This window comes from Pseudorca crassidens, chromosome 1, assembly GCF_039906515.1.
Source record: "Pseudorca crassidens isolate mPseCra1 chromosome 1, mPseCra1.hap1, whole genome shotgun sequence".
In the NCBI taxonomy this organism is placed as follows: Eukaryota; Metazoa; Chordata; class Mammalia; order Artiodactyla; family Delphinidae; genus Pseudorca; species Pseudorca crassidens.
In genome coordinates this window covers 51,003,952-51,022,184 of record NC_090296.1, presented here as the reverse complement: position 1 = coordinate 51,022,184, position 18,233 = coordinate 51,003,952, and the positions used below count along the sequence as shown (strand labels likewise).

Genomic DNA, 18,233 nt, shown 5'->3' with positions numbered 1-18,233 from the left:
GCTCTCATCATCTGGGTTAGTCAGATCCTAAATAATCTATTTTTAGAAAAAAGGTCATGCTATACTTTCTTACCCTTATAAATGTAAACTATATGAAAGTACACTGTCATCAATAAAAATATATATGGAGATGACATGTCAAATGCTAAATTTGCCACACCACAGCAAAATTTTCCTTATTTAATAACAGACTTCATATATGAAGTTAGAATAATTAGTTTCTGTTCTGAGAATATTAGTAGATGGTCCTCAAACCTGTCTCCATAATCCACTGGCAAGTCATTACCTCTTATCATGAAGCTTCCTGTTGTCAAATATTCTCCAGTTGGTGCTGTTTTAGACACCTGAGGAACACAATAACACATTATACTCTTGTCTTAAGAAATATGTTTTTTAAATTTTCACCTGAGAAAGTAAAGCCATATTGAAGTAAAGAGTACTACGTCCTGAAAAGTTTATAATTTAGCAAAAATTTTTAACACTGAAGGGCTATCTCTTCAAAGATAGATATATCTTTGTCCATAACAAAGAAAAGAAATAATGAAGGATACACTACATCAATCATTTTCAAATGCCATGGACTAGAGCCACAACTGTCCACATTTCCTCTAATGTGAGACATAATAAGAAGAACAAGGATAGTTTAATAAGCTCATCATAAAGGTATAAAAGTATATTTACTATATTTATTACATTAAATCCTTTCCTGAGATACTTTTTTTTTTGGTAATGAAATAACCTTTCATCTTAGTAAATAAAGATAATAGCATATTTTTAAAAATATCTTCTAATTTGGCAAAATAGGAAGTGAGCAATATAACTCCACAATTTAAAAAAATTTTACACATCTGTGAAACACCCAAATCTGAGAGTATCTTTACTAGTAATAGTTATGTAAGGGATTAAAAGCACACTAAAAAAACCTATTCATAAAAGAATTAAAGCCACTTTTATAATAGTACCAAGGCAGAAAATATAATCCCAGAAGTGATATTAATTTCCTAAGGACACAATATCACAATGTAGCAGAAAATAATAAATATAAACAGATATAAAATGAAACTAAATCTAAGGGAGGATAATAGTATTGAACTCTTTTTACCTTGCTGTATAGCTTTAAGACTTTGTAAAAGTTTATCATTATCAATTATAATTCTTGAGAACGTGAAATGAATAGCAGTGTGAAGTCATATATGGAATGAAGTATCATCAAAAAATAGCATTAACCACAAAGAAGGACAATTACTAAAACCAAGTGTATAGAAAAAACCACTGGATATACCTACTTTACAGGAAGGGCCAAAGAGAATTCAGAAAATTTCAACAAAGGCGAACAGGAGAAAGACTTTTTAGGTCAGTAGGCCAGTCATAACTGGAACAGTCTTTATCCCATATAATTACATGGATCACTCTCAAATCTTACCTTTCCAGAAAGGCCTTCCCTGACACTACATTCAAAATGGTAGCCTCTATCACTCTCTATCCCCTTACTCTGCTTTAAAAATAAACTTTGTTACCTGCCACTACACATCTATTTTTCAACACCAAAATGTCAACTCCATCACAAGGTACTCTGTCTGCCTCATTCAATTCTATATCCTCACAATTTGGAACACAGTTGCTCTTACTAAATTAAGAAAAAGGACCACAGCCCTTATTACCTGATGATGGTACACCCACCAAGCACTAGTGATAACTCGTGCATCCCAAGCAGCACTGTAGCAAAGTGCCATCGTGCCAGCTTCAGTCAAGGTCCGAGGGGGAATTGGTTCTCCTGTAATAACAATACTAGAACGCTTCAGTACCGAAGTACAGACTTTCTAGAGCAAGACATGGAAACCACATGCAGCATAACAGGTTCACTCCTCTTATATTTTAAACAATAATACCACACTTTCATTTCAGTATTACAAGAAGTTACTATTTTTATTAAAAATGTATTTAGGGCTTCCCTGGTGGCGCAGTGGTTGAGAGTCCGCCTGCCGATGCAGGGGACACGGGTTCGTGCCCCGGTCCGGGAGGATCCCACGTGCCGCGGAGCGGCTGGGCCTGTGAGCCATGGCCGCTGAGCCTGCGCGTCCGGAGCTTGTGCTCCGCGGTGGGAGAAGCCCACGTACCGCAAAAAAAAAAAAAAAAAATGTATTTAACAGGGCTTCCCTGGTGGTGCAGTGGTTAAGAATCTGCCTGCCAATGCAGGGAACACAGGTTTGATCCCTGGTCTGGGAAGATCCCACATGCCACGGAGCAACTAAGCCCATGCGCCACAACTAATGAGCCTGCGCTCTAGAGCCTGCAAGCCACAACTACTGAGCCCGTGTGCCAGAACTACTGAATCCCACACGCCTAGAGCCCATGCTCCACAACAAGAGAAGCCACCGCAATGAGAAGCCCGCGCACTGCAATGAAGAGTAGCCCCCGCTCGCTGCAACTAGAGAAAGCCCGCGCACAGCAACAAAGACCCAACGCAGCCAAAAATAAATAAATTAAAAAAAGTTTTTAAAAAATGTATTTACACAGCAGGTTTTTAAATGGTCTAAGTAAATAAAACAAATCAGAGAAGAAATATCCTCACTTTTATCAGTAATTCTAACTTCATTCCAGAAAGGATAATTTAGAAAAATCTATTCAAAGGTTGAAGAATTCCAGAATTACTATATATTGCCTAATTTCTCAAAATGAAGAGCATATTAATATACCCCTACAGTAAGAATTCAAATATTTTAAAATTGGGATATAATTCACATACCATAAAATTCATTCTTTTAAAGTGTACAATTCAGTGGGTTTTAGTATAGTCATAAAGCTGTGCAATCATTACCATTAATTTCAGAACATTTTCATCATCCCCAAAAGAAATCCTGTATCTATTAATAGTCACTTCATCTTCCCAGCCGCTGGCAATCACTAATCTACTTTCTGTCTCTACAGATTTGCCTATTTTGGAATTTCATATACATGGAATCATACATACCTGGCTTCTTTCACTTAGCATGTTTTCAAGGTTCATTCATGTGAGAGCATATGTCAGTACCTCATTTCTTCTTAAGTCTGAATAATATTCTATTATATGGATACACCACATTTTGTTTATTAATCAATGGATCGACATACAGGTTGTTTCCATTTCTTGGCTATTATAATGCTATTATGAATATCTGCAAATAAGTTTGGACATATGTTTTCAATTATCTTGGAATACCTAGGAGTGGAATTGCTGGGTCACATGGTAAAATCTATGTTTACCTTTTTCAGAAACTATGAAACTATTTCCTATAGCAGCTAGATCATTGTCCATTCCCACCTGCGATGTATAAGGGTTCCAATCTCTCCACAACCTCAGTAACATGTTACTGTTTTTTTGTTTCTTTTGGCCTCCCTGTGTGGCTTGTGGGATTTTAGTTCCCCGACCAGGGATTGAACCCAAGCCCTTGGCAGTGACAGTGTGGAGTCCTAACCACTGGACCGCCAGGGAATTCCCACTGTCTGTTTTTTTATTTCAACTATTCTTGTGGGTGTTAAGTGGTATTTCTCTGTGGTTTTGATTTGCATTTCCCTAACAGGCAAATGATGCTGAGCATCTTATCATGTGCTTGTTGGCCTTTTGTATCTTTGGAGAAATGTCTATTTCACATTTTAAAAATTTTGTTCATTTTAAAATTGCCTTTCTATTTTAGAGTCAGAAGAGTTCTAGAGTTCTTTGGATATTGGTCCTTTATCACATAAACGACTTGCAAATATTTCCTCCCATTCTGTGGACTGTCTTTTCACTTTCTTGATAGAGTCCTCTGAATTAAAGTTTTAATTTTGCTTAAGTCTGATTTGTTTTTTCTTCGGTTGCTTATGCTTATGGTGTCATATCTAAAAAATGACTTCCTGATCCAAGATTATGAAGTTTTTTTTACACCTTATTTTCTTCTAACAGTCTTATAGTTTTAGCTCTTAAATTTAGGTCTGATGCAATCTTTTTTTTTTCGGTACGTGGGCCTCTCACTGTTGTGGCCTCTCCCGTTGCGGAGCAGTCTCCAGACGTGCAGGCTCAGCGGCCATGGCTCACGGGCCCAGCCACTCCGCGGCACGTGGGATCTTCCCAGACCGGGGCACAAACCTGCGTCCCCTGCATTGGCAGGCGGACTGTCAACCACTGCACCACCAGGGAAGTCCCTGCTTTTAATTTTTATAAATGGTATGAAGCAGGGGTCTAACTTCATTCTTTGGCACATGGATATTAGTTGCATCAGCCCTATTTGTTGAAAAAATTATTCTATCCCCATTGAATGGCCTTGGCACCCTTGCTGAAAATCAACTGACCATAAACAAGGAGTCTCAATTCTCTTCATTAATCTATCAGTCCATCCTCACACCAATATCACACTGTCCTGATACCACACTGACTTGTTTTGTAGGAGGTTTTGAAATCAGGTAGTGTGAGTCCTCCAATTTTGTTCTCCGTTTTCAAGAATGATTTGGCTAATCTGGGTACTCTGCATTTCCACATGAATTTCAGTATGAGCTTTGTCCATCTCTGCAAAAACAGGCAGCTGGAATTTTGAGAGGAACTGCACATATCTGTAGATTAATGTGGGAAGTACTGCCATCAGGACAATATAAGACTTCTAATTCATAAACACTGGAAGTGTTCCCCTTTATTTAGGTCTTCTTTAATTTCTTTCAATGATGTTTTGTAGTTCAGTGTGTATGTCTTGCATTTCTTTTTGGTAAATTTATTACTAAATATTTTATTCTTTTGTAATGCTGTTATAAGTGGATGTTTTATTAATTTCCTTTTAATACTGCTTATTGCTAGTATATAAAAATATAACTGACTTTTATATATTGACCTTATATCCTAGACGTTGCTGAACTTATTAACTAATAATTTTTAGTAGATTAAGGTTTAAATATATAAGATTTTGTCATTTGCAAACAGAGATAGTTTTATCTGTCCCTTACCAATTTGGATATTTTAAACTTTTTATTGCCTAATGGCCTACTTAGAACCTCCATACAATGTTGAGTAAAAGTGTGGCAAGAACAGATGTGCTTATCTTGTTCCTGATCTTGGGGGAAAAGCTGCCTTTCACCATTAAGCATGATTTTTAGCTGTGGATTTTTTCATAGATGTTCTTTACCAACTTGAGGAAGTTTCCATCTATTCTTAGTTTGTTGAGTGTTTTTATCACAAATGAGTACTGGATTATTACCAAAGGCTTTTTCTCATCAATTGAGATCATCATGTGGTTTTTGTCCTTTATTTTATTAATACACTGTATTACATTAATTTTCATATGTTAAACCAACTTTGCATTCCTGGGAATAAATCCCACTTTATCATGTGTATAATCCTTGTAATATGCTGCTGGATTCAGTTTCCTAATATTTTGTTGAGGACTTTTGTGTCTATATTCATAAATAATGTTGGTCTGTAGTTTTCTTTCCTGTGATATCTTCATCTGGTTTTGTTATTAAGGTAATACCAGCCCTATAGAATGAGTTAGAAAGTTCCTCTCTCTTCTACCTTTTGGAAGTTTATGAAGGATTGATGTTCAGTCTTCTTTAAAAGTTCTGTAGACTTTAGGAATTTGAATCTTATTGTTTTGGTTAGTCTAGCTAAAGGTTTATCAGTTTTATCGATCTTTTCAAAGAACTAACTTTGGTTTTGTTGATTTTTCTCCACTGTCTTTCTATTCTGTTTTATTTCCACCCTAATCTTTACCATTTCCCTTCCTTTCCTTACTATGGGTTATCTGCTTTTCTTTTTCTACATCTTAACGTGTACAGTTTTGTTATTGATTTCAAATCATTCCTCTTTTTTATTATAGGTAGTACAGCTATAAATTTTTCTCTGAGCACTGCCTTAGGTGCATCTCATAAGTCTCAATAAATTTGTTTGCATTTCGTTCACCTCAAAGTATTTTCTAATACCCCCCTGTGATTTCCTCTTTGATCCACTGGTTATTTTATGAGTGTGTTGTTTATTTCCACACATTTGTGAATTTTCTAAATTTTCTTCTATTAGTGGTTTCTAATTTCACTCCATTATGGTCGGAAAATTTACTTTATATGATTCATTAGTTTTAAATTAACTGAGACTTATTTTATAGACTATCAAATGGTCCACCCTGGAGAATGTTCCATGTGCACTTGAGAAGAATGAGTAATCTAGTGTTGTGAGGTAGAGTGTACTACAGATATGTGTAGAATTTAGGTAACTTGAGTGTTGTTCAACTCTTCTATTTCTTTGTTGATCTTATAGCTAGTTATTCTAGCCATGATTGAAAGTTAGGTATTGATATCTTGAACTACTATTATTAAATTGTTTATTTCTCCCTTCATGTATTCTATGGCTCTTTTGTTGGATGCATATATGTTTGTTTATTTATTATTTTATAAATTCATTTACTTATTTTTGGCTGTGTTGGGTCTTCGTTGCTGCACGCAGGCCTTCTCTAGTTGTGCAAGCAGGGGCTACTCTTCATCGTGGTGCGTGGGCTTCTCATTCCAGTGGCTTCTCTTGTTGCAGAGCACAGGCTCTAGGCATGCGGGCTTCAGTAGTTGTGGCACATGGACTCAGTAGTTGTGGCTCGCAGGCTCTAGAGCGCAGGCTCAGAAGTTGTGGTGCACGGGCTTAGCTGCTCTGCGGCATGTGGGATCTTCCTGGACCAGGGTTGAACCTGTGTTCCCTGTACTGGCAGGCGGATTCTTAACCACTGCACCACCAGGGAAGTTACAGATGCATATGTGCTTATAACTGTTACACCTTATTGATGGATTGACACTTTTATCATTATAAAGTGTCCTTCTTTATCTGTATTAGTGATTTTTCTCTTATACTAAAAATATTTTAAACAAAAGAATTAAAGTTATGAATCATAGAAAGAAATATATTACCTGTTGGATTCTTAATTACACAGCTAGTTGCTCCATGAAGGTCAGCATGTACATAAATGTCCCCTTTAAAACAAATAAGAAATAATACTTTAAGTCCTGTTTCTTTGTTTTTAAGTTGAAATTGTTTATTTACTTATTTTTTAATGGGTTCAAAATCCAAAAGGTATAAAAAGACATATAAAGAAAAGTCTATCTCCCACCCCTGGGAGATTTCTCATAGGCCTCCTCAGAGGAAAACAATGCTAATAAGGCAGATTACAAAAATAGTCACAGTTCTTCTCCCTCCCTCTATCCACACCTCTTTGCTCTATGACCTTGAAGCTTCTCCCATCAAGAGGTGGAGTCCACTTCCCCATCCCTCAAATGTGGGCCGACCCCTTGACCTGCCTTGGCCAGCAGAATGTGGCAGATGTGACCAAATGCCAGTTCTCAGCCTAGGCCTTGAGAGGTGCTGTATGCTTCCTCTTTTTCTCTCAGAAATTTGCTGAGTTACCATATAAGCAAGCCCAGGCTAGCCTGACGATGGGTGAGAGACATATAGAGATGAGTCATCCTAGCAAGTGCAAAGGTCCTGAGGACCATAGATGGTTGACAAATGTGACAAACAGCCAGGAAGCCAGACTGAAGGAAAGTAAGAAATGAGGCTAGAGAAGAAGTCAGGAGCCTTGTAAGCCACAACGAGGACTTCTAGTTTTATTCTGAAGTGTGTGATAGCAACAAATGAATAAATGAGCAAACAGATGAATGCAGGAATGAATGGTCAACTAGGGAAAAGTAAAGTGCATGGTTTCTAACAGAAAAAAAGAGCAGCCATTGTTTGCCATGGATAGTTCATCTGAGATTTGAAACTCAAAGAAGAGCAAAGCCCATACAGTTCCATGAAAGGCTCAGCTCACAATGCACAAAGTTAGAGAAGACAGAGACCAAGTCCTGGGTACCATGTAACCTAACCCTGTTGCTTTCTTTCCTGGCTCTGGATCCTCAAAGGACATCAGATTAGCTCTGATACTGATTATTGATTTCTGATACTCACACTGAGGGTTCAGCCACAGTGAAGTGGTGGTTATCAGCAAACAAAAAAAAATGAGAGGGGCTTCCCTGCTGGCGCAGTGGTTAAGAGTCCGCCTGCCGATGCAGGGGACGCGGGTTCATGCCCCGGTCCGCGAAGACCCCACATGCCGCAGAGCGGCTGGGCCCGTGAGCCATGGTCGCTGAGACTGCGCGTCCGGAGCCTTTGCTCCGCAACGGGAGAGGCCACAACAGTGAGAGGCCCACGTACCGCAAAACAAAACAAAACAACAAAAAAAAAACGAGAGGCCTTACAACACAGCACTTAAGTCCTGCTTCTAAAAGTGAAAAACGGTTACAAACTTCAGCACTGAAAAATTAAGCTTTTAAAAATCTGATCTACAATGACTTTGGAGGATTGAAAGCTATTTTCTTAATGCAGTAGAAAATCAAAAATCTAATACTACAGATTAGCTCGGCATTACTACTTTAGGGATATTCACTTAAAATGTGAATCAAGTGTCAAAGCACATATTCAACAAACCATAAACCATGAAATTCTTTCTACCAATTAAATCTGTCAAACAAAGGAGTACAAGATAAAAATCTACACCTAATATTGAGATAACCAATCCAGTTACTTAAAAGAAAATTCTTCAGAATTTTAATCTTACCTACCTGGTGTCAAGTATCTTTTCACAATTATTTCATTCTGTTGCTGATCTCGTCCACCAATAATTAGATAGTTCTCTGAGCTAATGAACCAGAGGAATTTCTCAAACCTATCAAATTTTAAAGAAAAAAGTTAACATTTCTTTCCCTTCATAGTTGCCTGAATTCACACCCTTTTAACAAACAAAATAAAACAGAAAGCTCTCCTATCTGTGAAGGTTAAGACAACTTGATGGCTTAACTTCTTAAGACATCAAGCTGAATTTTACTGAAAACTTGCAATGCAAATTGCCCTAGGATATTCTTAAGACAGTCTCAGTAGAAAACAATTCAATTTTATGCTTAAAAAATATGTTCTCTCTTTATTTCCCTCCCATATAGACAGCCTTCTTAAACTGACGTTATAACAATGAATTACAAAAAGCAAAAGCATAAAATGTCACATGGTCCCTAGGTTTAGTTTTCTTTCAGTGGGGCACTGGATAGGCTTTGGGACCACCGATGAGAAAGAAAAGCTGTTTTCCCATTCTGTCTTCAATTAATCAACTGAATGTTACATGTATGATATTCTTTCCAGTTTAAAACCAAAAATTGCTGTCAGAAGTGTAAAATTATAACTTTTCTCAAGAAACAAATTAACTTGAGTTTTCATGATTAATACATACCACCACAATAAAAAGTAAAGAGTGTATATTTGTATGACATCTAGAAAATGAGATGCACATAAATATTTCCTATTTTACATATGACTCACAAGATAATTTTTTTATGATTTAACCTAGAATTTTAAAATTTCTGGTTAAAGATGATAGATTGAGCACAGGCATTAAATGAAACTTCCTCATAGCTCCCAAAATATAATAGCAAAAGGACTCTATTCCTATTTTCTAATCTGATTTTTTATTGAGTAATACATATACATGGTTCAAAAAATGTTTTAATTACATAAAAAAGTATAGTGAGAGATCCTACATCTCTTCAGTTCCCACAGCTACTACTAACCAATTGGCCATTAGCTTCCTGTACCCTCTCCAGAGTTTCTTTATACATACAAAAGCTAAAATAAAATGCTTATTCTAAACCTTTTCTCTTTTTCAAACACAACACACTGTTCTGCATATTTTTTTCTTTTTTCACTTAAAAATATATTTTCCTCATTGCTGAATGGATGTACTATACTGATTTAACCACTTCCCTATTGATGGTAAAGAGGTTTGCAAAAAGACATAAACCCAAAAGGACAAAAAGAATGTGAAAGATAAATCAAGGATGTATTTTGTAATCATCCTAGCAGAGGAATACATAACTAACTAACAGGCCAAAAAAAAAAAGCCAACTAATCAAAATAAAGCAACAAGGAAGACAAAAAAGAACACAGAACAAATAAGACACACTGAAAGCTAGCAGTAAGATGGTTAGATTTAAACCCAAATATATCAGAAATTATATTAAATATAAATGTAGTCAATTCTCCAGGTAAAATGCAAAGACTGTCAGACTGGGAAAAAAACAATGATATATACTCCTTTAAAATATAAGGATATAAAAAGGTTCAAATATAATGATGGAAAAAGATAATACCATGCAAATACTAACCAAAAAACAGTTTATACAGTTTTAACATCTCACACAGATGGAAAAAATAGATATAAAAGGACATTTCATTAAAATTAATAAAAGGCTCAATTCACTGAGATGATATAACAGTTCCATATTTGTATCACCTAATTACATAGCCTCACATATATAAAGCAAAAGTTCAGAAGTAAAAGGAGAAACAGATAATCCAAACCGTATGATATTTAACACACTTCTCTCAGTAACTGGGAAAACAAGCATTAAAAGGAGAATTATAAAGGTGCCAAAGATTCGAACAACATGATTGATAAACATGACCTGATATTTAGAGAAATGCACTCAGTAACTGTAGAAAAGCCACTATTTTCAACTATATATGAAACATTTATAAATAAAGCTGCCCATAAATAGACTGGGCCATAAAGCAAGTTTCAACAACAAACACCAAATGACTGAGATAATTCAGAATGTCACCTCTTTTACGCAAATAAAGCTAAAAATCAGTAACAAAAAGTAACCAAAAACCCCCATGTGTTTGGACAGTAATACATATACTTCTAAATAATGCATGGGTGAAGAAATCACCATGGAAATTAGAATATATCTTGACATGAAAGATAATGAAAATCCTAAACAACAGAACTTTTTAGATACAGTTAAAGCCATGCTGAGGGAAATTCACTGCCTTACATATATTAGAAAAGAGGCCGGGGGAAAGGCGAAATCAATGAACTAAGCTTCTGTCTCAAGAAATCAGAAAGGAAAATGCAAATAAATCCCAAAGAAAAGTAGAAGGATGAAAATAATTATTAAAATAGAAGGCACATATATAATACTGGAGATCAATAGTCAAAAACTGGTTCTTTAATGATATTACTACTACTGAAAATCCTCTGGTCAGATTAATCAAGAAAGAGAGAAGGCACAAATAATTCTTGAATGAAAAGGGAGAAGTAATTAATGATTCTAGGGATGTTAAAAACTTAAGTGGAGGGACCTCCCTGGTGGTCTAGTGGTTAAGACTCCATGCTTCCACTGCAGAGGGAACGGGTTTGATCCCTGGTCAGGGAACTAAGATCCCACATGCCACGCGGCGTGGCCAAAAAAAAAAAAAAAGTTAAGTGGAATATTATAAACTTTTTGCCAATAAATTTCAAACTTTGGACAAAATAGACGAAGTCTTAGAAAAACATTGCTAACCAAAACTAGAAAATCTGAGTAGTCCTTTTATCTACTAAAGAATTTGAATCTGTAATGAAAAACTTTCCCATAAAGAAAACTCCAGGTGACTTCCATCAACATTTAAGGACAATTGATAAAGGAACACTTTCCAGTTTGTTTTATGAGATAATATAACCTTGTACCAACAGTTAACAAAAACATTATGAGAAATGAAAATTACAGGTCAATCATATTCATCAATAGAGATGTTAGAGAGAGAAAGAAAAAAGCAACAAAATTTTGAAAGCTGGAAAATAAATGAACAAGTGAGCAGACTCAAGAAGCTGAATCCTGAGCTGACGGTGCGAAAAACCAAGAGACTAATCGACTTACACTGTATGACCCATAAAGAGCACAGGTACTGCTAGAAATAGGGTTTAAGATGAGGTTTAAAAACAGAAGAACCGGCTGAAAATCTTATCAAGAAGCAAGCACTTCCCTAGATCTTTCCAGCTCGGAACATGGTGGTAACTGCCCCTTCAACACTCTAACAGAAAGTCAGAAATTAATTCTTTAAAAGGGTACAAAGAGGATCTCTGGACTAGGGGAAACGTATCACAGTTGTAAGTAGGGGTAATATATGTAAAATAGGGCAATTAAGTAAATGTATGAAATACTGGATACTAAGACTCTCCAGCTTATTATTTCCACCGAGCTCCCAAAATGGTGATAGCCAGGTCTTCACTTTACAAATAGAAGAGAAAGAAGCTTTTGTGGGAAATGAGACCAGCCGAAAAGGCAAAAAGCTAAAGACTTCAAGAGTTCCACAGATGGCCCACACAGATCATTTTACAAGTCCAACAACCCACAAAGAACTTCCAATCACCATTTTAATGTTCTGCTATAAAAAGTGAGTAGACAGTCAAGGATCACCAGACGTACACAAGTGAACGCTGGAGACAAAACCAACAAATAGAAAAAAGAAACTTGGAGAAGACAGACCTGCAAGAAAAGGATACTAAATAAAATGTAATACATCAAAACTATTCTCAGTTATAAAGAAACTAGAGCAGTAAGTTTTTTTAAAGTAACATTCAAAAAACCAAAAACAGCTTAAAATTAAAACATGATAGGAAGAAATAAAAGATTAAAAAATTCAATGGAAGGATTGAAAGATAAAGTTGAGAAAATCTCAGAATATAGAACAAAAAGTTGAAAAACAGAAAATGCAATGCAATAGGACTGCTAAGGGGGGGAGGGGTCCCATAAGTAAAACATGAGACTTCTAGAAAGAAAGAAAAAGAAAACAAAACAAAAAAAGACAGAAGGTAGGCAATTTTCTAAGAAATAGTTCAAGAAAATTTCTCCAAACCACGTTTCCAATTTAAAAGGCCCACAAAGTATCCAGCGTAATGGATAAAAACATCATCACCAACCTATATTCCTGTGAAATTCTGGAAAACTGAGAGGAAGAAAAAAAAGATCTAGAAGCTTACAGAAAGGCAAAAACAAGTTTCCTATTAAAACAGCAACTATCAAAATGACAGAAAACTCAAGATCAAACCTGGAAGTTAATACAATGGACAATGCCTTTTTAAAAGTCTGAGGGAAACATATTTTCAAATTAGAATTCTATACCTATCCAAACTCTTATGAGTAAAATAATTTTTTTATACATTGGACACCTCAAAAACTTTAACTTCTACATACCCCTTTTCATGAAGCTTCTAGAGCACATAGTCCATAACCAAAGAAAAAGGAAGTCTGAGATTCAGGACAGAAGATACAACACAGAGAGAGGTTACAGAGAAGTTCCAGGATAATAAAAAAAAGAAGATCTTAAAATGCTTACAGTAACCAATCTAGAACAAAGTAGGTCAAAAAGCTCCAGGAAAGACTTCTGCAAGAAGATGATACTGATAAAATTCCAATATGTTTGAACACACTTGGAAGCAAATTTGGACATGGCTAATAACAAGAACAAAAATAAAAAGAAAGCAAATGAAACAATTATTAACTTCAGGGAAGATAAAATACTGAGCAGGAAAGGAAAACAGAATACTATATGATCCAGCTCTAATTACAACTTAAATATTCATAATAATGTTAACACAGAACATCACTCTTGACAAAATTATGCTGTAAGTATACTGAGAAGCCAGGTGATGTGTGTGTATGTAACGGAGCACAAATGGAAAGAATAAAATCTTCACTTTCCAAGGTGGGAAGTTATTAATAGAGTGTAAAACAGAAAAATTAAGAAGCAGCAGTATATTACTAAGAGAAATGGAGGTATATATCAAAAGATTCAGCTAAAAGAGCTAGAAGTTTCCTTGGGAGAGGAGGCAATAGGAGTAGGGATAAAAGTTTGCGGGGTTACTGGTTTTTTAACAAGCTTTGTAGAACTGCTTGATTTTCTAAATAATGTGCATGTATAATTTTGATAGAAAGAAAAAATGTATTTTAAAAAGGTAGAATACTTACCAATATATTTTTCTTGCTTTTTGAATAGAGGTAACTGTCTGGACTTCTTTTAAGGTTTGCTTTGTTTTCTTTTCTGCTGATTTGAACGCCTATTCATAAGAAAAGAGTTTTTAAGTAATCTGTTGAAAATTTACTTAAATAACACCAAGTAAATGACAGGGGAAGAAATGGGTTTTTAAATGTCACAAATGGCACTATCTATACACACACACCATACACACATGAAAGTAATAAAATGGGGACTTTCCTGGTGGTGCAGTGGTTAAGAATCCGCCTGCCAATGCAGGGGACATGGGTTCGATCCCTGGTCCAGGAAGATCCCACATGCTGTGGAACCACTAAGCCTGTGCACCACAACTACTGAGCCTGTGCTCTAGAGTCCGCAAGCCACAACTACTGAGCCCACACAACAACTACTGAGGCCCGTGCGCCTAGAGCCCATGCTCCACAACAAGAGAAGCCACCACGATGAGAAGCCCACGCACCGCAACGAAGAGTAGCCCCCACTCGCCACAACTAGAGAAAGCACATCAATGACGACCCAACACGCCATAAATAAATAAATTTATTTTTTAAAAAGTAATAAAATGAAGAAATTTTGGCCTTAAATATTAAAATGATTTGTATACAAGTATCTGCTCAAGACCTACAATGAAAAAGAGTTCATCTGTTTACCATATACTCAGTGCAACCATATAATAGGCTTTGGGCTAGATGTCAGAGACACACAATGAACAAGACAAAGTTTCTACTTCCTACCCCACTGGGGTCTAGGAGAAGAGACATATATAAAACACATAATTATTCAAATAAACATGGTAAATGTTTCAAAGGATGCTATGAGAGTATAACAAGGGAACCTAATTTATAACTGATTATGGTCAAAGAAGGTATTTCTGAGGAAATGGCATTTAGGCTGAAGCCTGAAGGATTAATGGAATTATCAAGGCAAAGAATACAAAGAGCACTGTAAGCAGAAGGAAAAGGCCAGCTTGACCAGCAAGTATGATCATAGGGTAAATGAGGTTGGAGAGGCAGATAGAGAGCTAAGTCATGAAGACCACTCATTTAACAGATATTAATGTGACTATGTTTCAGGCAATATTCTAGGGACTGGGACACAGCAATGAATAAAACAGATAAAGATCCTACTTTCATGCAATCTACATTCTAGAGGGAAGACAGATAAACATATGTTGGGTTGGGTGTTTTTAAAAAAGAAAAACAAGAGTGAAAAGGAAGTGATTGAGGTAGTTTTATTTTCACTACGAGTGGTCAAGAAAGGCCGCTCTGATAGTCTTAAGTAGACACATGAATGATGAGGGGGATCAAACCATGAAAAATCTGAGGGGAGAACATTCTTGGCAGAAAGAGCAAGTGCAAAGGCCCTGAGAAGGCAGTATGGGCCACTGATGTAGGAATAGCTTAAGATCCCACTGTGGCTGGAAACAGTGTGTAACAAAGGGAGTGTGGGTGATGTGATCAGAGGGAAGCAGATAGGCCTCCCTACCTGATCCAGGCTTTAAGGTGTCTTGAGTAAGATGGGAAGAAACTGGAAGATGTTGAACAGAGAGAAATGACTTCATTTTTTATTTAAAATGATTGACTGGATATGAGAAGAGTCCAGGATGACTCCAACATTTTTAACTTGAGCAAAAAAGGGATAATTACTGAGATAGAGACCTGGGGAAGAGAGGGTTAGGGGAGAAAATAAATACTGGAAATGCACACATTTACAGCAAAATTAAGTTTGAAAGGTATTTCTGAATTTGAAAACCTCATTTAAAGAGAAGAAATAATTAAGTCCATTAAATTAATAAAGCAGAGAAAAACAATTAACATTCATTCTAAGAAATATTAAGTACCTTCTCAGCAGCTTCAACAGTCTTCTGTGTTTTCTTAGCAGCATATCTCTTGTGATCATAATACCTAGAAAAATATATCTTTTAATTTTAGATAAAATCTTTATTCTTTAGTTTCCTATTTATGTTATTTCTAATTTTACAGACTCACAAATCATCAAGAACAACTTTAAATACTTTTAAAAAAGTATTTCACCTCAAAGAATATACAGTCAAAATAATGATAGTTCTTATCCTTAATACCCTAACAGATTTATTGCAGATAATATTATACCTAAAATTTATACTTATGGGAATTCCCTGGTGGTCCAGTGGTTAGGAGTCTGTGCTTCCAATGCAAGGGGCACAGGTTCAAACGCTGCTCAGGGAACTAAGACCCCACATGCCATGCAGCGTGGCAAATAAATAAAATAAAATAAATACTTAAATTTATGACTTACTTTTTGGCATTGGCATATGCTGACAAGCTGAGATCAACATCAACAAGCAATGGCCTATTTTTCTGAGGCTTCTGCAGTTGTTTATTCTTTTGCTTTTTCTTTTTTCCTTTTGGTGGTTCGGTTTCATTTTTCTCAGTACTGACGTCACCATCAACATCATCATCTTCCTCCTCTGATAACAAGTATGGATTTCTATTAAAAATATTCAATAGTATTTCACTAATGTCAATGACATCCCTTTTTTATTTTCAATTTTTTTCTCAAGGAAATTATAAATGGTTTACGGTACTTAAATAGCTGCATTATTTTAATGTAAATTAATTTTTTTCTGTATTTTCAAAGATAAATTTCCAAATAAAAAAAACTTCAATGAATACAGTGAAAAATTAAATAGCAAAATAAAGACAAACACTAACTGCTTAACTAAGAATCAAACTTACCTTAGCAGCATTGTAACATGATTTGTTTGTAGTTTTAATTCTTTGATTGCATTTGCAACAGGGTCTCCTTGAGCTTGGGCTTCTTTCACAATTAACCCAATTTCTGTCCAGTCTATCTGGTTGGCTAAAGCACTTCGAACAACCTGAATGGCTCTGTCAACTATTTGTAGGTTCATTTCTATAAGCTCTCCTTTAAGTTTGTCTATTTCCTTATGAAATAAACCAAAAACATGTGTTACAATGCCAAAGTTACCATTTTTGAAAAAGTATCTGAAAAAGCTAAACATAATACCTGAGCCTGCTGAAGAGCTTCTAATCTGTTTTCATGATCCTTTCGGACATTATCTAATTTCTTCAATGCTTGTTTTTCCTTTTGTTAACAAAACAGAGTTTTTAAAAATTAGATTTCTTCTACCTTCTGTACCTTCTCTCTTTTACCTCCTGAAACTCACTATCCCACCCCTACTTCTGCCCCCTCAATGTTGTTACCTAACTAGCTAAAGTTCCCCATAGTCCATCTCCCCAGGTCTATCCTACCCCAAAGTGTTTCATGCTCCAAAATTACCTCTCCTGACCATCTACATCCCATTCCCTATACAGGAAGGTATTTTGATTACAGGTTACATTGTATGTAAGATATGCCATACTGCCCTTGCATTATTCAAGCAGGCAGAATTCAAGACATTTTTCCCTATGACATTAAAGTTTGGGGGAGTGCATTTTTAGCATTAATTCCTAAAATAGCTTCCTTTTATTTTATTGCTGCTTTTAATTTTCTCAGCCTTATTTCTAGTATTTTACAGAGTATTCTTCCTAAATTAACAACACAAAGGCTCATGGTAGTTATGTGAACTTTTATACAGTCAGCCCTCCGTACCTGCAGATACAAAACCTGCAGATATGGGAAGCTAACTATATTCCCTGTACTACACCATTTTATATAAGGGACTTGAATATCCTTGGATTTTGGTACACACAGGGGCTCCTGGAACAATCCACTGCAGACACCGAGGGATGGCTGTATAGCATTCTATCACACGGAACTTACATATTAAGGTTACTGATGTGGGGCTAATTTTGTAACACTAGTAATAGCATCACCAATTAGTGAATGTTTGCATGCTGGACGTAATATTAAAAATATTTAAGTTATAAGAATGGTGACTATTAAAAGAACACACAGTGATTACTAAAATAATTCACGGGTATTTTGATGTACATGGGGTTCAATGTTACTCTTAAATATCTGTTTACTTACTAAAGTGCTGCCACCATGTGGCAATCACACTATGTAACTCATGTGACCCACTTGCTTTGAAATTCCACTCTTGTTAATTTTTTTACAACCAAGGTGGGGAGGATACAGAGATTCACATAATTTCAAGTTTTTGCACACATATTTTAAGATTCGATGAATATTTCTGAAAAATCGAATCAAGCGTGACTTTGGCCATTTTCTAAAACTGTTCTGCAGTAAAAGCTCCCCAAACATGGTCAAATGAGCTGGGAAAACAAAACACAGCATATTAAACCCTCCTTGTGGAGTCATGATACATGCAAAGCATATTAAAGACCTAGTTCAAAAGCCCACTTTAAAAAAGAAAACAGTTTAATGATAAACAAATATATACTTATTTGTATAGAGAAAACTATTCCCTCTCCTTTGGCCTATTTAAAAATCTCCTCTTTGAAACCCTATT

At 35.8% G+C, this 18,233-nt stretch overlaps 1 protein-coding gene across 2 annotated transcripts in view; it reads right to left on the bottom strand.

Moving 5' to 3' along the window:
• Positions 1–18,233, bottom strand: part of NEMF (nuclear export mediator factor) — a 52,464-nt gene that overhangs the window by 13,948 nt on the left and 20,283 nt on the right. For both annotated transcript variants that reach the window (XM_067736632.1, XM_067736642.1), the window contains exons 12-20: positions 16,826–16,903; positions 16,534–16,742; positions 16,094–16,285; positions 15,657–15,720; positions 13,792–13,880; positions 8,575–8,678; positions 6,889–6,951; positions 1,662–1,774; positions 287–344 (exon numbers count right to left, since the gene is read on the bottom strand). In XM_067736632.1, coding sequence (XP_067592733.1) covers positions 287–344; positions 1,662–1,774; positions 6,889–6,951; positions 8,575–8,678; positions 13,792–13,880; positions 15,657–15,720; positions 16,094–16,285; positions 16,534–16,742; positions 16,826–16,903 — 970 coding nt within the window. The remainder of the gene's footprint in view (positions 1–286; positions 345–1,661; positions 1,775–6,888; positions 6,952–8,574; positions 8,679–13,791; positions 13,881–15,656; positions 15,721–16,093; positions 16,286–16,533; positions 16,743–16,825; positions 16,904–18,233) is intronic.